A 23,933-nucleotide genomic window follows, 5' to 3' on the forward strand; every position below is an offset into this window, starting at 1 on the left:
TGTATGTATGTATGTATGTATGTATGTATGTATGTATGTATGTATGTGTGTGTATGTATGTATGTATGTATGTATGTATGTATGTATGTATGTATGGGTGCCGATCCGATGCTTTGCCGCGCGCTGGATGCGCTCTTGCATACCATCCCCGCCGCGCCACCCTGTACTCCACCTCCAAGCGCCTTCCACCTTTGGCGTTCGCTTCTCTCGCGGCGACAAACATAACCTTGGCGATTTCACCGACGGGAGATGTACGCTTGCGCGTAAAACAACAGAAATTGCAGACGCCTTAAAGCGCGCCGTTCCATAATTTGGACTCTCGGGACCTACTCAGCAGCACGACTGCGTGTCATTAGGCAACTACTTCGGGAGGAGCTGTGTTTTTGTTCTCATACGTCGCCGACGCCTCCTCGTAGTCAAACTAACGAAGCCTTCTCAATGGAGTATCCGTAGGCCACGCGAAAATCACGAGACAAACTAGCTTCTAAATTCACTTCCTTATACTTAACATATGTAAAGTGGTCGGATGATATACTATGCATAGTGCTTCAACTCTGCACGTCTTTCTCAATTAACAAAACCCCTGTCAAACAGGACATAATTATCCGGGATCTTTACGTTTCCTTTAATGGGATTCCACGCTATAAGCAAAGTGTGGCACCATGCCACTAAAAAACAAGCGAAAGTCGCGAGACACGTCCTTGTTTGCGAGGCTTGCCTGAACCTACATCTGCAACAAAAATCTTTTTCTTGATTACGTGGAACGTAACTAGAGCTTCAGTGTGCTATTGGTACATTAGGTAAAACGAAGTGGGTGTTGTAATCTGAACAGTTTTAGTGCAACAGGTATTGTAAAGAAGTTCGTGCGGGTGACTGCTGGTATCACCTTAACGTCACATGACTCCACAGTAGTTCCCCTATACAAGTTCTGGTTTGTCCCGCAGACGCTTCATCTTGAGAGCTTCTTCTGGCTGGTGGTAGCCACTGCGCATGGAAGAACTTTCAACAGTTTGTTTAACCAGATCTATGGTCGAAGGTGGTGCTATGTAGTGAACAGTGGGAAATCCGGTTCCGTTGAAGCCGCTCACAAAGCTCAACGTGTAGGCGCCCATGTTATCCATCACCAGCCACTCGTCGACATTCACGTCAAAGAACAGCTTCATATCAGCGATGCGGTCTAGGGGATTGCACGTACTACCCCATAGTGTGGTTAACACATCCATGGGCCTCTCCCGTGGCTCCTGCAGTGGCAAATACAAAAAAAGGGCAGCAGGACTTGCAGTGAGAAATTTGGTTCAAATACGTCTCTTTACATCAGAAGTCAGTATTAACACTGCTATCTTGTGCCAGTGACATGTTGATCGTAGTATAAGTGAGTAAAATTTACAATGTTTATTCTCCAAGGGGTAGAGACAAATAGGATGATGGGGCTATTCTAGTTAGACTGCATCAGTTCAGTAAATCTTTATAGATGTCGGCGGAGGTATCTCGAAAGAAATAGAGTCCTTTAGATATCCCTAATGAAGTGTTGTCAGGGACAACTTTTTATCGTTCAGTGCCGGTTACGATATCGTATTAGCTCAGCGAACCTTAAGTTTCATCAGTATTTGAACCAGCGAAATATCTTTTGTTGTTAGCAGGTGAGTTTAATGCAAAACTATTGAAGTATGTTACGATTCCCTTTCCTTCGTGAGCCCACCGCAATTCGTCAAACATTTTTTTCGGCAATGGCCGCTTCACTTGCCTGTCACAAGACTTAACTAAAACCGCGAAAACTGCCCATCACGATATCACGTTTACACACTGATTATGCATCGTTCGGCCGAACAAACGAAATAAATTTGTTTCTGATTCTACGTATATGTCGCTATTAGCTTTATGAAATTGGCCAAACAGTTTTCGCACTCCGCCTACTTGGCCTGTCACTCGACATCACAAAACGGCGAAAACGCACAATGTCGAATTGACGCGTATACACTAAAATACATGGATATACCGAACAAAGCTTGACTTTTTTCTTACAGCCAGAGAGTGGGGGCCCACTTTCGAAAGGAATAGAACAGGGCTCCCTTCCGATCGCACTGGCACTGGCTGCCCAGAACTGCCAGCGAGGATCGATTTCTTAGCGTATAACAAAAAACTTGCGTGACGGTATAACGTTTTTTGACCTATTTATGAGCGTAAGCAAGAAAGCACTTCCAAATTTTATTCCCGAAGCATGCGTTCTAGCGGCGTTTCTAATGTGCCGCTGCACCCTGCAGCAGCGGTCGGCGAGAACCACCGCAACCTATAAGCAAGGGGAAGTGGACCAAGCGGAGACGCAGGCACCACTCGCCTCACTCCATTATTTATTTACACTGCGCCCAGTCAACCTCACTGAAACCCTCTCCTTTTCTATCGGCTCCTCGCCTCTCGTCAGCCAATTTGATAGGTAAGTGCTGTCACAATAGGCATTGGTATTCGCTTTGAATCCAAACAAACATTACCTCGTGTGAACGAAGAGAGCGTTTGACTGGGCTGTTAACCCTTCCTTGCGTGTCACCGCCTGTTCTTGCGTTGGCGATTACGTAAAGTTGACGTCAGGCAATATGAATAAAATCAGAATGGAATGCATTACGTTATAAAACGTCTTAGGATTAAACATATTCGCAGAGTGTTTAGTATGTCGAACTTCAAAATTTACTCTAGTTAGCCAACATGGTAGGGAATGTGTGGTCAGTTTGGTTAGCATTAACCAAATTGAATGCCATATATGCCGTAACGCGCGATTGTTCAGTGCTAAACTTACCTCCAACGGCATTATCTTCACGTCTATGAAGTCGCAGATTGGAGAAATACAGTTGTTCTTGCTCTCATTTAGAAAGACATGCCGATGTCGATGAGAAACCCCTGTTTAAAATATAACGAAATTAATATAGAGTGAATAAGTTTAGTTTGGTGAATAATCGCGATAAAGAATTTGGAAAGAACTGCAGAAGCGAGACATTTCAGTTCTCTTCTGGTGTAGATGTGTAACCTTCAACATGTGGTGTACCCTGCATTGTTGGTGCACTTGCAGTGTACCACTCAATTTCAATGTACCGGATAGGTTGCGAAAAAGAGAAGTGCTTTGCTTGACACGTTGAGGCTAAATGCTCGCTAGCGATTCATATTCCCCAGATTTTTTTATTCCAATGTCGAGCTGTTACGCAACTAAAGGTTACTCCAATAAGATAACATTTTGTGGAGAATAAAATATTAACCTCAGCGATGTTATACGTAGAGGTTGAGCGCAGCTGCGAGTGAAATCTAATCTTGTACCGCTACATGGATTACAAAAGGCAGCTACGATATGACTATATCATAGGCAGAAAAAAAATTAACCCAACAGCTACCGTCACAATGTTGCCTTCATAACGAAACTAAGGTGCCATTTTAATTACCGCATACTCCTGAGAAATCGCTAATTGCTTTTTGATTACTCATATTGCGCCAACATGGCAACCGAAACACGTATGCGCTGAACTAAATCTGCCTACATTTTATCTCATAGCCAACGTATTCGTACTTTCATATGATGATTCCAATATGTTTTATGGATCCATTCAACAGCGTCAGCATGCTCTCATGACGTTGTATCTAACTATATTGAGCAAAAATTCCTGCCGTGTTGCAGAAGTGTCTGGGTACTCTTTCAACCTGTTCGAATCGGAAGCCTACTAATGTTCTGCACCTGTCCTTGCGTGCCAGACAATCCTGCAACAATACTTAAGCCAAGAAATTTAGGATAATTTTCTAGTTGTACAATGGTACTTCCTAATATTCTTGCAGATTGAAACTACTGTGGTTAGCGTTAGCTGTGAGCGATATCGCCGATGTTGCGCGCCTTAGAACGTAGAGCCATTCCTCCATAAGCAGCCAGTTCTCGCGTTAACAGAAACGCAAATGCTTATATCGGGTTGCTTCCAGCAAAGCTTCATAGTCATTGCAAGTGCGTAATACTTCTTTTTAGGAGATTTGTTAGTGCACCCAACTAAGGCGCCCATAAAACTGAGACCAAGCGAAATCGTTCGCGTGCAGCAACATGAGCATGTTACCGCGACGCAGCATGGGAAGCAACTACTGTTGGGTTATGTTACGGTTGACGTTAGCACCCCGTGCAAAAAGGATGCTCGACCACCATGCCTCATCGAAACGAAGGGTGAATTCCTAATTCGCCATGGTTGTCTCAAGTGGATGACCGGTCTGGCAGGGCCCCGCAGTGCTTACAGGGCCTTTTGTGTGCGTTCGTGGAAACCCTTTCCGCGAACCAGACAGGAACCCGGGATTTCGCCAGCAGAGAAACACTTGCAAAGACGTCAACTGGGACGATCGATTAACCGCATATCCTCAACCAGACGCCCTTTCCACGAAGTGTCAAGCTCTACGGGAGAACTTCCGCGAAACAACGTCGCCTAGAAGAAAGGAAAGGCGCCTCCGATCCAGGACCTGGGAGCTTGGTCCCTGCGAAGGAGGGCCCGTATCGGCTCACTGAAAGTGGGAGACGGCCATCCGCAAACCAGACTCAGTGCCTGTCACGTGACGTTGACGTGAGCAAAATACTGAAAGACCTAGCACAGCGGCGCGTGAAAGCGAGCGCCTAATGACAGACTTGATGGCACTTCCTACGCAGTAGGATGGCACATAGGTCTTTTTCTGGTACAATTTGAGCGCGTGTATGCGAAGGTAAAATTAGCGAGAAACACATGGCCGCAACGCTTGCTTACGTTACGGCCACGTGAGGTAGCTGACGTCATTACTCACATGGGGAAAGAAGAAGCAGAATACTTCGATGAAGTCAAAGCGAATCTCCTTAAAAAGTATATACTATCAGCAGAAGCATTCTGTCGAAAATTAAGAGAAGTCGAGAAGACCAAAAGTGAGTCGTACTCATATTTTGCATACACCTTGGAGGTAAACCTGAAGGAATGGCTCAGAGAAGAGGGTGCACCCGGCGACGCCGAAAAGACAATGCAGTGCGTTGTCTTTTCAAGTACTGGGTTCATCATCAAGTACTGGGTTCAGGATAGGCCAGGCGTAGACACTATCACGAGAGCGGCCGATCTCGCTGAGGGGTACGTAGCTCGCCGTGCGTTCGAAGGCAACGAAGCTCCTAAGAAGGAGATGAATAAATACATACCCGGCAAGCCAAAGCGATGGTCAAAATCGAGTCGGTATAAATCAAATGAAAGGTCAGATTCGGTGAAAATTAGTGACGAGGACAGCGAGGTAAAGGAGGAGTCACCTGAATGGAGGGCCGAAAGCCAAAAGAAAAAAAGCTTTCGAGGCAAAGAAACCATTAGTTTGCTACAACTGGCAGCAAACGGGGCATATCTCCGTGAGGTGCAGAAATCCCAAACTAGTGTTGATGTCACTAAGTTGTAACGTGGAAAATCTGAACTTGCTAGAACCGTACATTCGAGACCTCGTGGTAAACAGCAAACCGTGTAGGGTGCTTCGCCACTCGGCAGCCACAGTGGACGTGGTGCATCCCTCGTATGTAGAAGAAGGCCATTTCACGAGATAATGTGCTTGGATAAGGCAAGCCGTAGAAATCTCCAGTGTTTGATTGTCTCCCTGTGGCCAAGATTCGTATCGAAGGCCCATTTCGAGTACTAGACACTGTAGCCGCCGTCTAGGCAAATCTCCCGCCACAGAATCCATATCTGTTTTCTAATAAATCTGAGGATTTGCTGCGATGCAGGGGAATCGGCTTTAGTGAAGGAATAGCGCTATTCCTCACGTGTTCCATGGAAAGCGAGTTCGCGGCCGTTCGTAAGACAAAGGACCGCTTACTGCAGGAATTTTACTGGCCCGGCTGCTTTCGGGAAGTGGGAGCATTCGTAGGAAGCTGCGACACATTCTCACGCATAGGTAAACCCGGAAAAAAGGCTAAAGTGCCAATGAAACTTGTTCCCATTATCACGGAGCCATTTCGCCGGCTCATAATAGACACAGTGGGACCACTTCCTGCAACGCAGTCTGGATATCGGCATATTCTTACTGCACTATGCTCCGCAACGAAATTCCCAGAGGCAGCGCCCCTCAAAGAACTCAGCTCGGTGGAGATTTCTAACGCGCTTTTGTCTATCTTCGCGCAAGTAGGGTTTCCCACAGAAATCCAGTCAGATCAAGGATCCGTCTTTACGATCGCGCTGATCTCGACGTTTCTGGAAACGTGTGGTATTAAAATCACTCATAGCTCAGGGTACCTCCAGCAGTCAAACGCGGTAGAGAAAGTCCACTCAGTCATCAAATGGCTTTTGCGAGCCCTTTGTTATGAGCACAAAGCCGCTTGGGAGGTTTGCTTGCCTGCAGCAATGTTCGCGCTTGGAATTGCACCGCACGAATCAACAGGCTTTTCCCCTTCAGAGCTCGTTGACGGTCGCTGCCTTCGGTCGTCTCTTCGCATTGTTCGAGAAGCCTGGGAAGGCCGGGCGGACGATCCTTCAGTTGTGGCGTACGTGCTAGACCTGTTGGACCGTCTGCACACTTCTGAAGAATTGTCAGGGCAGGAAATGCGTAAGGCGCAAAGCAATGCAAAGCATTACTATGTCAGGACGGCTCGAACAGGGCGCTTTGAAGTTGGGGAAAAGGCAATGATCCTGAAATCCTCATTGAAAAACGAACTACAGGTTCAATAGGGAGGACCTGTTGACAAAACTCAGAAAATGTCTGAAACAAACTACGTAACTATGGTACCGGGAAAACGAAGGACACCACAAGTGTATCACAGTAATCTACTTAAACTCTACCGGCAGAGGGAGGCCATTCTGATCATTTCCCATAACCAACCCTAGGAGATGCCTGTCGACAGTCCGGAATTAACATCAATAATGGGGGCAAAAGACATTCACGAGACCATTGACAAGCTAGTAGAGCATGCGGAATTGACTGCCAATCAAAGGGCCGAACTGAGGGGGCTTGTGTTTGAATTTAAAGACATATTTTAAGACAAACCTGGCAGGACCACTGCGATCGTTCACGATATAGAGTTAACCTCCTCAGACCCAGTTTGTTCGAAAGCTTATCGTGTTTCACCTCATCAACGTCAAGTCATGGCCGCCGAAATAAAGAAAATGTTAGAGCTAGTTGTAATCGAACCAGGAGAGAGTGATTATACGTCGCCTCTTATCTTGGGTGAGGTCCCAGGAAAGGAGCCGCGACTGTGTATCAACTACCGCCGATCCAACTTAATCACGAAGGACCAGACCTACCCAATACCACATATCGAGGAAAGGCTTGAGAAAGTAAGCAGGGCTAATTTCATCTCTACGCTCGATGTAGTCAGAGGGTAATGGCAAGTTCCATTGACCGAGAGGGCAAGCAGGCTGACGGTGTTTATTTCCCTGATGGGAACCTTTAGACCGAAAGTCCTGAGCATTGGATTGAAGAATGCGCCATATCGCTTCTCTAGCCTTATCGACCTGGTGCCACGAGGAATGGAGGACCTTGCACTTCCGTATCTTGATCACATGGGGTGGGAAGGACGCACGAAAGGAATGGGAAAGCAGTAGCGGGTTTTTTTTTTCTTGTAAAGCCCGGTGTGTCTTGGGGGAGGGTGGCCTTGTGCTCGCCGCTTTGTGTTTGGGGGTCCGGTACTGTTCTGGGGTGATTGCTTGCCCGAACAGGAGAAGAAAAGTTGCAGCACTGGTTTGCAAGTCCAGTTCACCGGACCGGACCAAGGAGAAAAGACACAAGAGCACCACGAAGACTGATGAACGACTCCCAGGAATCTACCAGCTACGAGCCAAGGGTTCGTCACCCCTGAGGAAAATTCTGCTACTGAAATGCCGATCCCTAGCCGAGTGGCTGCTGGCCCCTACGCGTCGGGATCTTCCTCCGCCGCCGGAGATGCTGTTATGGATGGCGTGTAGCACCCCGTGCAGAAAGGATGCTCGACCACCATGATTCATCGAAACGAATGTTGAATTCCTAATTCGCCATGGTAGTCTCGAGTGGATGACCGGTATGGCAGGGCCCCATAGTGCTTACAGGCCCTTTTGTGTGTGTGTGTGATAAACCCTTTCCGTGAACCAGACAAGACCCCGGGATGCCGCCAGCAGAGAAACATTCGTGAAGTCTTCAACTGGGTCGATCGATTAGCCGCATATCCTCAACCCGACGCCCTTTCCACGAACTGTCAAGCTCTACAGGAGAACTTCCGTGAACCAACGTCGCTTAGAAGAAAAGATCAAACCGCCCTTCCCGGACCTACAGGTTCACTGAAAGTGAGAGCAGCTACAAAGCCACGACGAAGGCTTACCACGTCAGCAGAGAGAATGGACCAGGCACCCTTTCCGCGAACCAACGTCACCTAGAAGAAAGGAAAGGCGCCTCCGATCCCGGACTTGGTGGCTTGGTACCTGCGGAGGCAGGCCCGTACCGGCTCACTGAAAGTGGGAGACGCCCATCCACAAACCAGACTCAGTGCCTGTCACGTGACGTTGACGTGAGCAAGATCCCGCCCACGATTTTAGAGAGCCTATTTAAAGGGGCTCCGCAATGCACTTTTCCCTTCATTCTCTTCTTCTTACCTTTTACCAACCATTGAATAAACCATGCAAGTTTCGCACTAGAAATCGTCTCGTCCCTGCCTGATCGCTATGGTCTACCGGATGCCTGCAACCCGCCGACAACGCCACGCTACCCAATAGTAACGTCGGTCGAGCTTCGATAAACAGGCGTCGCAACAACACGGCAGAGGTGGGATACGCTACCCTGGTGGAGGCAACAGTAGTAGGAAGAGCACCCTGCCCGGCATAGGGAGAATTCACACACACACACACACACACACACGCGCACGCACACACACATACACACACACACACACACACACACACACACGCACACGCACATGCACACACGCACACACACGCACGCACGCACACACGCACACACGCACATACACTCACGATTTGGCTTATGAAGGCTCCCGGTACGCTGGCGTAGAGCGGCTCGACGTTCTCCTCAACCGGCGCTCCGTGTAGGTCGAACATGCGACTTGCCTATTTCAGCGAGGTAGTGTATAAGAGAGAGTTATTCGATCCTGTACAGGTTTCCTTGGAGGCATGCCTAACCTGCTACTCAAGATGAATAGGACGAAACAATGAAATGATGTGGACAGTTCACAACAAAGAAGGAAGATAGTGGGTTCAGGAGTAAACTTTTACCTGAATGAATTGAATTCTGGGGTTATACGTGCCAAAACCCGAATTTCATCATGAGGCGCGCTGCATAGTGGGGTACTCCAGATTAATTTTGGCCACCTGTATATCATTAATGTGCCCCCAATGCGTGGGACTCAGGTGTTCTTGCATGAGGCGGCAAATGTTGATATCTGTCCACGGGCTAGCCAGTAAGACCTGCGTCGAAGCTGGTCTTCAAATAATGAAATTCTAGTATTTCTCTTGCCAAAACTATGACTTAGTTATGAAAGGTGCCGTGGTTCGGGAGTCCTGATTAATTCTGCGCACCTGAGGATCTTTATAACGTGCAACCGATGCATGGTACACGAGCGTTTTTTTGCATTCCACCACTGCCAGAATGCGGCCACCGCGATAGAAGGTCGAACCTCGAGCTCAGCAGCCCAACACCATTCAAAGTGTAAACTGTTCTGTTTCATTGACCATCTGCAAATTAAATTATGCACATTGATGGGTGGTCCATTAAATATCTTATGCTGTTTGTGTCATCCCTTTCAGAAACTTCTGCAAGAAGAAATTGATAACTATTGCCGCCTTAGCCACCGCGTTAGTACCAGTGCATGTTTAACCCCTAAGGTGGCGCATGCGACTCCTATCGCTTCGGGCTCATTTCGAAGGGGTCGAAATAGAAATGGGCAGGTGTACGCAGATTTATGTGTACGCTACAGAAGTCAAGGTGGACGAAATACGGCGTGCCTCATATTAATATTAAGACGATGAACAAAACGAGCAGAAGGTGAAAGCCATAGCCAACATTTCGACAAGTGGACTTGTCTTCTTCAAGGCGACATGAGAATCTTCAAGACAAGTCCACTTGTTGAAACATTAGCTCCTGCTTTAGCATTGTTCTCGTTTTGCTCATCGCCTTGAATATTCATTGCTCATCGCCTTGAATTGCGCAAAAATGCGCCGTAATTTTATATACATAACCATTACCGTTATTCGTTGCATTAAGTAGACCGATAAAAAATGTTGTCATCGCGACATATCGTATAAACAATGTCTCAATGAATCGAAGCTGTCTATTAATGAATTACAACCCGTAATGCTCAAAAGTAAAAAGAAACTAAATGTGTGACCTTTGTCGCCCTAGTACCACTAGAGAAAAAAAGCAGCAAACTGTAATTAAGATTCGAAAAGCCTTAGGGTTAGTTCAGCTATTCGTGATCTAAATGGCAGAAAGCTTGAACATTTGATCACGTTGGTCTTCGCTGAAATCATACTACGTAAAAAATTGAAAAACGTGTTAGAAGGGAAGCTGTGAGGACGCCGATTACACATTTCAAAGAGCTATTTTAGAATTTTCTAAAATTGCAAACAGACAGAAATATAATACCTGAACTGCTAACCCTTAATGCTGATTTTACGAGCGTTGCTTTCTGCACGCAATGCTTTCCTGCCTCTCGAAAACTTTTCTTTACACCTGCGCGTCAGCCATGTACTGCCGAGGAGTTGGCACTGACATGGCGCAACACCTAGCAGACGACGTCGTTTCGCCCACATTGCACGGAGTAGCATATGAGGAGGCCATAGAGTTCTTTTGTATAGAAGACCTCCTTTCTCGTATTTTCCCGAACGCCGTTAGCATTCGTGAGTTGCGAGAGAGGCATCTATTTGTACCTTTCTCTCTCAAAACCTGCATTTGCCTAGGTACTAGGAGCAGCAGTGGTACTACGGAGGACACACTTTGCTCCTTGTGTCCCCATCCGAGAACGACTTCGCGGCAGCGGATAAGTTTTGGAAATGAATTCTTTCTCCGTTCGCTTTATTTGACACCACCAACATGCATTCGACTCACCGCGAAAGTGTTCGACTCAAAACCAGCATTACAGTGCATGCAGTCAGTTCTCCGACGTGGTTGTCATGAACAGCTGACACACGAAATCGTGAAACTTCACCATCACGCCCAACAAAAAGGTCGAGAGGTTGTCTTTCAATGGGTACCTGGTCATTGTGGAATCAGTGTGAATGATTCCGCCGATAACGCTGCTCGCACATCACATCAAGAAGAGCACATCGTTTCAATTCCGCTTTCGAGGACAGACGCCGCAAGGCAGCTTCGACACATGGCACGCAGTCTCTCACTGACCGAGTGGAACTCGCCAAACTTAAGACGAACCCCAGGTAGTCAAAATTTCCGGAGTCCTCCACTATGGCATGCCTCATAATCAGAAAGTGGTTTTGGCACGTAAAACCCCATGATTTAATTTAAATTTATAAAACTTAAGACTTACACGACTGCATCGACTAAACCCTTACTGCAACTCCGACCTCCACTCGGACTTCCTCGACGTGAAACTACGCTTCTCTGTCGCCTTTCGTTAGGATCGAGTTGCCTTCACAAAGGCATACCCTACATTAATTGGAGTGACCGACAGTGCAGCATGCGAGATCTGCGTCACCAAAGAAAATATCGAGCACCTGGTGAACAACTCTCCACGATATGCCCCAGAAAGACAAGAACTTGCTAACGCTCTCCAAAAACTGGACAATTGGCCGCTCTCCGTGCAGATGCTGTTGGAACGCCTCCCCTATCACTCGTCGTCCCACAAAGCGGTGAAGGCACTTTTGTGCTTCTTGAGGGCGACGGGCTTGTGTGAACCTCTGTGACTATTAGTGCAACTACTATTATACCACACGCATCAGCGAACTCACCGCTAATTTTATTCTTTCCTTTCCTCCTATCTCGCCCTGTCATCTTTGTTTTCCCCTTTCCGATTCCCCCGCTGTAGGGTAGCCAAACGGACATTATACTGGTTAACCTCCCTGCCCTATGCTTCCCTTTTTCTTCTTTCCTTCCTTCCTTTCTTCTAAAACTAAAATGTTAAAAGTGCGAAACAACGTTAAAAACCTGAAAATGATGCAGTTTTCTAGGCGCGGCTGTGCACTACCTCCGGGATCGGCCTAAGCAAGAGGCCACGTTTCTGCCAGAATGCTCGCCTTCGTGCATAGCGTTCGCCGCCAGCGTTTCCCGGTAAACATTGGAGTTACATAAGCTGCAGTTGCCTGGAAGCGTGAGAAGCAGTCGGCGATCTTTGAATGCTATCGCGTTCGACTCTTAAAGGCAAAGCCTAAGCGTCTCTCGACTTTTTATTCTTAATGACACCAGGAAACCGAGCCTGATGCCAGCAACGCTCAGAAATGTAATCGGGAGCGCAAACAGTGTTCTCGCACACCTTCTGTGATGTACCGTAGCGCTGAGGTGCTTCTTGTATAATGTAGAAGAATCCATTTCAGAGGCAGAAGCGCACGGCTCGGTACGTGCGTTTAAGCTCATGAAACTTTATTTGCGCCGAGAATACCTGTCTATGCTTTTACACGTGCTTCATAGGAAGCCTACTGTACTATGAATATGCCGGCTGTTTTAAACCGCACCAAATAAATATACTTACCAATATGAATGAGTACTGGTGAGATCATTTTATCATTCGAGTGTTCATAATAGTAACCTCTAGATACGGATAAGTTGAGACGTTGCGTGCGTAATTAACGAATCTACGTTAATAATATTTACAAGTATTGGTATTAAATGGCTAAAGAAAATGAGTACTTTGGAGCCCGTCCTCCAGATTATCTAGCCGAGCGAAGACATTTTGATTAAACATGCTTCTGGAAGAGCTATGCGAACAAATATTGTACAATTAAACGGTCTCGGAAAGCGCAACTAACCCATGATGATGTGTGGTGTTTTATGGCACAAAGGCCAGGTATGGCCAAAGAGCGCCATGACAAAGGTAATGGGAATGGTGCGTTGTGAATGGTGTAGACAATGAATTTCTCATAGTATATGTGACATGGCTGTAAAAAGGCCTAAAATGTAAAATGTACACGGCCTAAACGGACGCAGAAAAAGAACATCTCTAAAGTCAACCTGAACGCACGTAGCCTTTTGTGATGTCAATAATATGGCTCCGTAAACGTGTTCCTGGTGACCAGTCCGCTTTCGACTTTTATTAACAGGTAGCTTTAGCTCGGGCCCAACTTCGACACGGCCTATTCAAATACATGCAAAATGCAAAAACGTTTTTCTGAGATAACCCCTGACCAATTTTAATAAAGTTGGTTGCATTTGACAGAGAAACTTAATTTCTAGTGACTGTTGGAAGCGGAATTTCTATTTAGGGCCTCAATTTTGTTTAAAAAATTTTCGAACATTCGAAAGTTTGAAAGAGGATAGAAGCACAAGCTTTACAAATAATTAGCTCTGCATAAAGAACACATATCACGGTTGTGTAAACGACATCCACTAGATCATTGAAAGCGGAAAAACTTGATATGATGGTTATTGTGTTACGGGCGTTTCTTACGTTGTGTACAAGGCTTCCGCAAAAGCTGTATTTACATATTACTGAATATTTAGAGATTCATATGTAACGTATAAATTTTCTCCGCTTTAAATGTACTGTTAGATGCAATTCACCTATTTGTTGCATCATTTTTCTTTGCTGAGTTTCAGCGTTGTAAACTTGATAGTTTCGTTTTCTTAAAATGAGTTTTGTTGCTTTTTAATTTAAAAATTGACGATCGAAATTGAAAATTCGGAACCAACAGTCACTAGATTTTAAATCTTTCTTTTAAGTGCAACAAACCTCGCCAAATTTGGTGCAGTGGTTTCCCCCCCAAAAAAAAAAACGAATTCTCCTTTTACATGAATTTAGATAGGAGCACCCGAGCTAAAGCTTCCTCTTAACACTGTTTATTCGAAGACAAGTAGTTCACAGTTTTAATATCAATATACCAGCAAACGTGTGCCGACGAAAGCCTGCTTGGTCGTAGAAGGGACGCATGACGCAATGATGGTGCAGGTTTAGCGCGTCGCTTGCTTGAAGACAAGTGAGCTGCCGGTTGCGGCTCACGGAGCCGTGCCAATGGTGACGGTGCCATCGTGACGAAATCTGGGCCGGCGATATTGACGGCTCAGGCATCTTCCTTTTTTGCCTTTATTTCGCTTTCAGAAAGATATAGTGCTATAAATACAGAGTACTTCGCTCTTGTCTCGTAGATTTAAATACGGGTTTAAAAATTGCAGGACGCTTAAGCTTCGCCTTCAAGAGTGGAACGCGACAGCGTTCCCGTCGACCCGCCAAGGGGTGTAAGACAATGGGCTACGGCGTAGCGACTACGCGCCCCGCATCGGACGCGGTGAGCGTCGAGCAACGCAGCGTTCGGCGCGACAACGAAATGTGCGCCTGAGCAAGCGACGCACGCCTGAGCCTTAGAAACAGCTAGTTTCTAAGGCAACACCGCGTTCACTAGAGGCGCTTTTGTACCGCTTTGAAGCATCGAACTCGTGGCTCAGTGGTAACGTCTCCGTCTCACCTTCCGGAGACCCTCGTTCGATTCCCACCCAGCCCATCTTGGAAGTTGCTTTTGATTTATGAAGTGCCTGCCGTGATTTATCGCTCACGGCCAACGCCGCGCACGCCGACACCGACGCCGACGACACCGGCTTTTCTGCGACACGAGCTCCTTAACGCTATCGCGTTAAAACTCGATATCCCATTCAACCCGGAGAGTAGGCGTAAGCGGGGAAGTGCTCACACACACACCCCACACACACGTGAGCCCACACACGCATGAACGCAGAGAGAGAGAGAGGGACGACACATATTTGTCCGCATTCATATTTATACGCGTTCACGCGTGCACACACGTACAAAAATGTACGCACGCAGGCACACGGAACCCCACGCACACAAAAACGCGCATATGCTCGCACACGCATGCACGCACCCGTGCGCAGGCAGATTCAAATACGGAGGCACAAACATGCGCGCACACGCAAATGCCAGTACACACGCAAGCACGCTCAAGGCGTGTACACGGATATACACACCCTCTCCTTTGCTGCTGCCTCGCAAAAACATGCGTGTGCAAACAGACTGAATGGCACTCATTCTGCAATCATTGTTCGAACTCCAGGGCCGCTATCTTGTACACGTTCGAAAAGCCGACGTTTGATTTCGCCTCACGCGATTGGACTAGACTCGCCTAGGCCGCGATATCGGCGCAGCCTGGACAATCGCGTGAGGCGGAATCGAACGTCGGCTTTTCGAACGTGTACAAGATAGCGGCCAGCTGTAATAAATGGCTTTACGGTTTAAATTTGGTGCTTCTTCAAGTCAATGTGCTCTCTGCCCATAGGGTACAAAACCATTTGCTCCTGTCGTGTGACATAACCTCCCATTCCCGACCAAAACACTGCTTTAACGCATCCCCAATGTTCCGACTAAGCGCCACAGATGCATATGTTGTTACAAAAGACTACCCTCTTGGCACAGGCAGCTGAAGCTTGTTGATACTCGGCTATTATAATAAAATTGTTTACAATTTTGCCCATTCAGTTACGCATATCCATTACACACAGGATGGTCAAGGTGCAATGTCCAGAATTCCTGAGTATGTTTATGCTACAAGGCACGATAGTATATTTCTTTAACGTAACACAAAGACGTGCGCATGCGTGTTGTTATGTTGTCCAAGAAATAAAATATGATCACGAAAGCAATAACTTAACAAATAAGCAACCCATTCTTACGTTTTAGGAAGTAAAAATAGAAAATATAGTATTTGAAGAGCCCTCCTGAAAGAAACAGAACAGAAACCAAAGCGTGAGTTTTGCGTTTCGGCCATCTGGTGGAAGACTGTCGAACTCAGTCCTAGGCGGCGTTAAAGAAAACGATATCCCGGCATCGAACCGCTGCAAGCGTGACGCGGAACGATATTTACAAGCGGTTTAATGAATCGGCCAAGTCTTCCGAGGTTGCCACAAGTGATACGCTCGGGTTTTTACAGATACCACGTGAACTTGCACGACTGTGTCAAAAATCGCTTTTGGGAACAATGTTACGCCACGTATAGAGAGTCAAGATAGGCACCAATCGAAAGCTTAGTATCTGCACTACATAAGCTGCAGGGACGTTTACGATAGACGCCGTAGTTTTTATCACAGCTACCGTTTATGTCCCGAAAATCGAGTACAAATTTTTGTCGTTTCCATAGGCTTCCATTGCTGAATCTTTAACTTCTCTGGGAACAGAATTCTTGCTTGCCACGGCGTGATCACTGCATTTGGCTCATGTGGGCTGTTTTCCAGAACATGTCTATCACCTGCCTTTTTAAATAATCGACCTGCAGCTTTTGTTATTCGCGAAAAAACCCGCTCGTTCCCTTGAAAACGAGCTAGTATCGTGAATATGTCATACATATGTCACACATGTGGCACACATATGTCATATGCCACACATATCCAAACGTTTCATATGTGTGACGGTCGCAGTAGGACCGTTCATAGAAATAGAGACGCAGCTTCTGTACTTCTGGTACAATAGTAGCAGGAAATCTTTTTAAAAAACTCGGTGCCCTACAACTCTGTGAAGAAGGATGAGGAACGAAGCCGTGTATGTGGGCCCCTTAATGGAGAACTGCACATCTTCCACGGGTAGGCCCGGTATTGCACAATCTTCGGGATGAACCCACCTATGGGGAGTGCTTAACGCCTGCTTCACCTCCGCCGCGAGTGGGCACGGCTTTGCATTATACCTTGGGGGATCGGCTCACGTAAGGGGAGTGCTTAATTCCTGCTTCACATCCGCCGCGGGTCGGACCTTTATTGCATTATCTTAGGGATCGGCCCACATATGAAAAATTTCTGTTTCTGGCCGCCGAGAGTAGTTGAAGGCCGCGTTACAAGTACCCGAGCCCACAAGGGTAAGGGCCATTGAGCTTCGACTCTTTCTGCACTGTCACCAGGATCGGCTCACATGAAGATCTTTCTGTTGACAGATGCCGAAAGAAACTGAGTAGATTAGTCATATGCTGCTTTCGCTGTAAGAGCCAGCAGTGATAGTTGAAGAAAAACGAGCACTTGCCTTCATTGCTTCAATCTTCTCCAACCTCATTTACTGCGAGAGCAGTCAGCTCTCGCCGCCAACACGGCTATCTTGATATTTTTATTGTTTCTTAAGGAATTGCTTTAAAACGAAGGCTGGAATTAATGAATCCAAACAATGGCGCTTAACAACTACCGTGAATTGGCTAAACATCGGACGGTTTTAAATGTGTTGTTTTGTAGATAATATATAATCGAGAACTTTTTATTGCGATGCCAGAACGTTGTTCGTGTACGCAAAAGTATTGGTTATTGAGACTTCCGAGATGCATGCAGAAACACCGCCAATATCAAAGTTTGCGTGGGACACAAAATCCGGCCCAAGTAAGCAAGCGCAAGTTTTGCGCGATTGCGCAGCAAAATCTCGTGTCCAACATGCAAATGAGCTGCCGTTGAGGTTCGCATTGAACTGGTACGCAGCAAAGCTTTGTTTTTCTCCGATTGATAACGCGATCTGACGACGACGATGGCCGTTATTGTCATCGTCTTATTTGGCGTAGCAGAAATGACGCACGAACTGACGAACACACGAAACCCAACTTAATGGTTTTCACTGTCGCGATAGAAAAATTGACGATATCGAACCGCCGCCACTTGCATCGCCCTCTTTAATAGGAAGACCAGGGAAACTGTGGTGCGCTAAGGCGATGGCTCGCGTTTACCCGAAATGTTTGCGTCCAATACATAAACATTGTAATACACTTGCTACAAGAAAACATTTATGCCGTTACGGAACAATGATTTGATCTTGCTTTTTTTTTCGAATTCTGTTTTTCATGTGCGGTTTTGGTGTGTCACCTAAATTTCACGTTTTCACTAGTTGTAAAAGCAGTATTCCGTGAAAAGTTGTTTCGCGTGTCTTTGTTACTCACTTCGTCCTTCGTTTCAGCTGCAGGTTAACGAGCCCCCTCAGACTCGTACAATTCTACCCACATGCGGCACTCCCACACTCACCGTCGATTACTACGTCACTGCGTCTCTTGCCAATGACCCGCACAACGAGGAAGTACGCAGATTGACAGAAGAACTGGCCTGGCTCCGCGATGATCTGCACTCCACTTGATTCCGGAAAGTGCTTATCGATTGACCGCTGGATGCACTCGCAGGTCTGTTTCATCAAAAGGAATGCACAGTCAATATGCAAGCAGAATGAGTAGCTACACAAGGCATTTGATCAGACGCTTCTCTACTGCACAGTTATTAGCGCACGCACCAGAGCCCGTGTGCCGTGATGCTTGGGCATCATTTTATGCATTATTGAAAGAAAAATAGAAAATATTTGATGCTATATTTAGCTCAAAAGCTTGGCGTAATTACTTCTACATCATCACACATTTAATTGTGTGGATAATTTCAGTCCCATCCATGCATCAAGTTACTAGGTAAGTTTCAAACGAAGTCAAGTAGCGCAAAATATATTCAATGAAATTAACCTGTATAAACTTATGATCCCCACGCAGTGCACCTGGAAAACCACCTCCGAGGTCCAGCACCATCATAGGTTTTCCGATATCCGCTGCTATGTCGAACACGATCCTGGCCCGCTCTATTGCGCGACAAAATATCTCCGGGTGCTCATGGAAGGATCCCACGTGGAACCTAGAATAACAAGTACAGTTTAACAACCGTGACAATGAAAGACGCGGTATTCCCGATTTGCTCCCGTTATGTTACGCCAAAATATAGAATACTTCGAATGTTCTACTCAACCCGCCAACATAATATTCCATGTAATTCTAAAAACACATATGTTTACTCTAATTGTTGTGTAGGTAGCTTAGAATGGGGGGGGGGCACTCATCAACGCGCCACTGTCGGTTGACAGTGGCGCAATGGTCAAACCGTCCATCAGGCCACCACAGGTAAACGAAGGGAATACACTAAATATTGAAACTTGGTCACCCGAGCAAGATAAACATGTATACGTGTCCCTGATGTCCCCGATGGGCTAAAGGTAGAGCACATAAAATTTACCACACCTCGCACAGAATAGAATTAGCTACATAATAAGTACTGCGTCAAGTGGAATTCAGATATGGTTATATACGTACATCTAGCGTAATGTTAGGCGTTAATCTTCTTCGAAGCGCATCACTGAAGGGCACATAACGTTTTTCAAGAGTCACAGGCTCGTGGCGCCATATCCCTTTGCTAGCCTATCGCTGTTGTTTTTGGCGCTCACAGAACCTCTCGTTTAGCCTGCTCTATAGTTTAGCCAGTGCACAGATTTTGTGCACAGAGAAAATATGGCACAAATGTCGGCGTGCTCGTAAACTGTGTGACTGCTTCGTTTCCTATCACTGACGCTGTGGCTGGTCACTTGTGTTAATCGATTAAAAAGTTGATGGATACATTTAAAAATATGACGCTGATACAGGTAAATTCTTGCAGCATGCCTTGCATTGGATTCACTTTAATATTACTTACTGTGTCAAGAACCAATAACACCCACCTGGCATCTGCGGTGACGCAACGCACAGCGTTATGCGCGGTTGTAAAGTTACAAATGGCAAAAGGCTTCCAGCAGTGGGCAGTAAACCGAATGACAGTACGCTGCTGATGGTAAACGCAGAAAGAAATTCACACGAACCCCTTTGTCACTCGAAAATCTACACGACAACACTTTGTCACTTGCGCGAGGCATAATTTGTGCGTGCAGGCCCAATATTGAGATATGTCTGTAAAACCGGACACGAAATCATCAGACATATTATGGAAATGCTTCGTGTCCTCCTGAATGTGGTTTTCAATTTATCTTCCTCAATAGTGCTTTTAATCTTAAGAAATGTTGCTTACAATACTACCTTACATTCGAATTTCCTTTGTATTACTAGAAGGTTTCACAGTAACCGATTTCACAATAAATGCATTTGAAAGTAAAATAAAGAATCGACATTATGCAGCACTTGTTCAAATAAACTGAACAACCGTGATCATGCGCACGCATTACTCACGTGACCCCGATTACGTTGCAATTAAGGTCAAGCGCCGACTTCAAAATGTGTCTTGCATCGTCCACGGAGCCGCCGAATTTGTTGTTAAACAATAATTTGCAACCCTCGTCTTCGGTTTTTATTCGAAGAAGCAATCTGCGGAGGAAGTAACATTTGGCTGTGTACCATTACACTTTTGTCGAAATCCCGATTTTTATGGTCTGTGGAAGAGCTATGGCCGACCAACTGCATCAGTTGGTTTTATGTTGGTACAGGAAATATTTCCCGAATTAGTCCGTACACTTGATATTGTTCATTTGACATCTGATACTTTTAGAAAAGATAGGCGCTTCCCAAACAGAGCTAAGTCAGTGTTGCAGGGGGAGGCTTATGTTCTGCAGTGAGCACGAAGAGGCCGATGTGGATGAAAAATGGCAGCATATGTGAAAATCTATAATTTCACCCATGCTTGAAACTAATTTTTATCACCGCCGCTTTAAATTAGACGAGTCAGTTGCTTTCGTGATGACTACTTCGTAAATATTATTGAAAAATGTATTGCTCTTACATCCAGTGCAGATTAATGTGACAAATCGTAGTATGGGAGCAAGTCCTTACCTGGCCTTCTTGTCTTTGACCTTGAGCAATTCCTCGATGCAATCAAAAGTCATCAGTGTGACGCCCCGTTCCTCAGCGAACTTCATGTGAGATGTGCTTTTCATAGTGTGGGCGTAAATAATGCGATCGGGATGAATACCCATTTCCAGAATATTCCTCATTTCGTTCTGATGTAGAGAAATGGCACCGTTGGTGAACAATACATTCGTGAACAGTACATTGTTGATCACTACAAGAGAGGCAGAGTGTCAAGTATTCTTAGCAATAAGACACGAAAAACGTGAACGAATAAAAAATCTTACGTGTTCTTTAAGTACGGGCTATATACAAGCAAGTGCTGGCGAACTCTGAGCTAATCTGGAAACAAAATGTCCTAACAAAATCATTTTAAGAATACATTGTGCCAGCTCAATAATACCGTTCGTCCCAACAACGTCATTTTGAATTGTACGCTGTTTCGTTGCATTGCAAGAGATGCGCTATTTCGGCCTAGGAAAATAAACAATAGCGTCTGCATCAGCAGAAAAAAAATGCTTGTGAAATGAATGGCAGAGAGTTTAGCCTGAGTGTGACGACCTTTCATGCTATTCCGCGTCAGAATAAATACAAGGGGAGATAAAGACGGTTAGGCATAAAATGTCAACTAAAGCCAGCGCTGTCCTCTACGTGTTAATAAAATGTACTGACAGCAGCGCCAACCGCACAGTGAGCGACAAGTCCTTGCCAGGCGACGGAGTTTTGCCTCTTGCCTAACTTTTTTTGTGAGGGGAAGGGATAAAAAGAACGGAATAGCGTTTGAAGTGCATATATTAAGAACTAGCACCATGTATATGGGGAAGGCCTCTCGTCTATCTGTTATCCTCGTTATTTAGCCAGATTTAATGATACTAATTAGTTTCAGACTCCAGTTTGGAATGATGTTCACTTCGTTGTTGGTCAACAAAACTTCATGCGATGAATAGGCCATTACTATGCTCGTTACCTTCTCTCCCCATTATTTCTATTCCCTTCTCTCTTCCCCCAACCCCAGAGTGGCCAACCGGACTATTGACTGGTTAGGATACCTTCCTTCCTCCTTATCTCACTATCTACTGCACTCTTATGCATGTTTGCTTACTTAATTAACACGTTTTTTTTCTGAGATCAGGTGCCGTAAGCCTTGGGATTTGGTTATTGAACCAAAGGGGTTGTTCTCCCCAAGGAAATGTAAGGTTCCTACGTACAGGTAACATAGCGAAAGTTAGTCGATGAATCTTTGACTTAGCAATTTCTCTATCCACCACGCATCATAAATTCAATCACTGATTCGGGAATTAGGAATTACAGTGTGACTTGCACTCGTCCTTACCGTGTTCGAGCAATCAAAATTCACTCCAAGAGAACCTAGAACAGCCATAAGAACGGGGTCTCCATTTGTTTTGATGGCTGGAAAGCAAGAAAGAGTGGAAGTGGAACGTAATTACTCCTCATGGTCTCCTGACAGCTACCACGCCCGGCCATGGTGTGGTATTTTACAAGGTTTTATATTTTACAAATATTTTACAAATACAAAAATTTTTAAAGGCTGACAGTTTTCACTATATGGGTACTCTATACGATGAAAATAACTCATAAAGGGTCGAGTTGCTCACCGCAGAAAGGCGTCACGCGCGGTAGGTGCTGGCGCCAGAGTTCCACCTTCTGAACGATGTCTCTGACATCACAGACGAAAAATGAGTCGTCTTCTTTCTGTGTCAAATTAAACGTTCGGCGAAATGCATATGCGCTTTGGTATGACATATTTTTCGGCTGATTTAAAAATTCAAGTCAGGCTCATGCGATAGGCCACTCGGACCTTCCATACTTCCTTTAGCTCGGTTGAGTTAACGTCTCCCACCTTTTTATACAGGGTGTTCCAGCTAACTTTGGTCATAGATTTAAAATGTGCTGATGCACTCGAAGACGACGGGAAAAAATGCATGTTACTGACAATTGTATGGAGTAAGTCACACTTTTTTGTATTCTGCTTTATTGCCTAATTAGTCAAGCTTAATTAACCAACTTCGAAAGCAATCAATTTATTTAAAAAATCTTATTAAATAACAACTTTAGTACTCCGTCGAAAGGCTCGTTACCTTACGTCAACATTTCGTCAACAGCTCGTACCATTTGCCAAAAAATATTTAGAATGGGAAGTAACTTGAGAGTTCTTGATAAATTTTTCTAACACGCATTAATGCCGATATATGGCATACTCAGCAACTATGCACTTTGTTTTAAATCACAGTTCCAATTCCAGTAGGTGGCGAATTGTTAATGGAGTGCTACTAAAATGTTTAAAGAAATATGTTCGTAAACTGTTAGAACTAATATTTTTCATGGTTGTACTGGACTACGTGAGCGTGCGGTGACGTCAGCACACTTCGAGAAAATTTGCTTGCGCTATACCACTTGACCGGTGCGATAGCGGAGTAGTGTGCAGGCCGCGCACCAGTTACACAGCTTTATCCCGCCCTTGGGGCTGGTTAATTAAAGGCGGATTAACGCTTGAGTCGTGACAATCCCCCGCTTGCCGCACGCGTGCGGTCGTGCGGAAAACTGCACATTTCACCGGCTAGGTGATACATCTTGGTGTGCACTGTGCCTGCACATGCAGTGTAAAGCAAAATATGTGAACCAGTCTGCGAGCGTACCGAGGGTAACTCGGCCCTTACCACGCCCTGCTATTTCAAGGCCACCAGTTAGCTTTGCAACGAGATAATCAGGGCAGTGCACTCGGTGACATAAATAGCACGCATTGAGCTGGAACGTGTCAGCACAGTAGCGTCACGATATTTGTATTAAAAAACAGAAAAAGAGCCGAAACTCAGAGTAACACGGCCCTGGAAGGTTGCCGCTCAAACATAAATAATGCTGAAAGATACAGCTGCCGCTGAGGGACTCGACTTGACTTGACTTTGTTGAAATTTGGACAATGTACAGTTGTCCGGGTGAAGAGGGCTAAAGGTGACACACGTGGTCACCTGCCTAGGCCCTAGACACCCTGAATTCACGCAGGCACAGTTTCGACATGGTAAGTTACGAAGTAGAAACAATTTTTTTCTTTTTTTACAGGAAGACTACAACAATTCAAATACAGCAATATACATACACTGTACATTCGAATCAATCTAATTAAGAATGTATAATAACTACGAACATGTTCACTTGACCAAAAAAAAAGATAAAGCAAGGAATCCTAACTGGATCTCTTATACGACAATAAAAAATGTTCACATGATAAGTATG

General features: G+C 45.5%; 1 protein-coding gene across 1 annotated transcript in view; it reads right to left on the reverse strand.

The window, feature by feature from the left end:
- Positions 1-917: 917 nt before the first annotated feature.
- The window catches only part of LOC142570383 (ornithine decarboxylase-like), a 29,245-nt gene continuing 6,229 nt past the window's right edge, over positions 918-23,933 (reverse strand). The window contains exons 2-9 of the mRNA XM_075678771.1: positions 22,298-22,394; positions 22,015-22,091; positions 20,667-20,833; positions 20,070-20,204; positions 19,568-19,574; positions 18,070-18,223; positions 2,789-2,889; positions 918-1,241 (exon numbers count right to left, since the gene is read on the reverse strand). Coding sequence (XP_075534886.1) covers positions 918-1,241; positions 2,789-2,889; positions 18,070-18,223; positions 19,568-19,574; positions 20,070-20,204; positions 20,667-20,833; positions 22,015-22,091; positions 22,298-22,394 — 1,062 coding nt within the window. The remainder of the gene's footprint in view (positions 1,242-2,788; positions 2,890-18,069; positions 18,224-19,567; positions 19,575-20,069; positions 20,205-20,666; positions 20,834-22,014; positions 22,092-22,297; positions 22,395-23,933) is intronic.

This window comes from Dermacentor variabilis, chromosome 2 (genome assembly GCF_050947875.1).
Source record: "Dermacentor variabilis isolate Ectoservices chromosome 2, ASM5094787v1, whole genome shotgun sequence".
In the NCBI taxonomy this organism is placed as follows: domain Eukaryota; kingdom Metazoa; phylum Arthropoda; class Arachnida; order Ixodida; family Ixodidae; genus Dermacentor; species Dermacentor variabilis.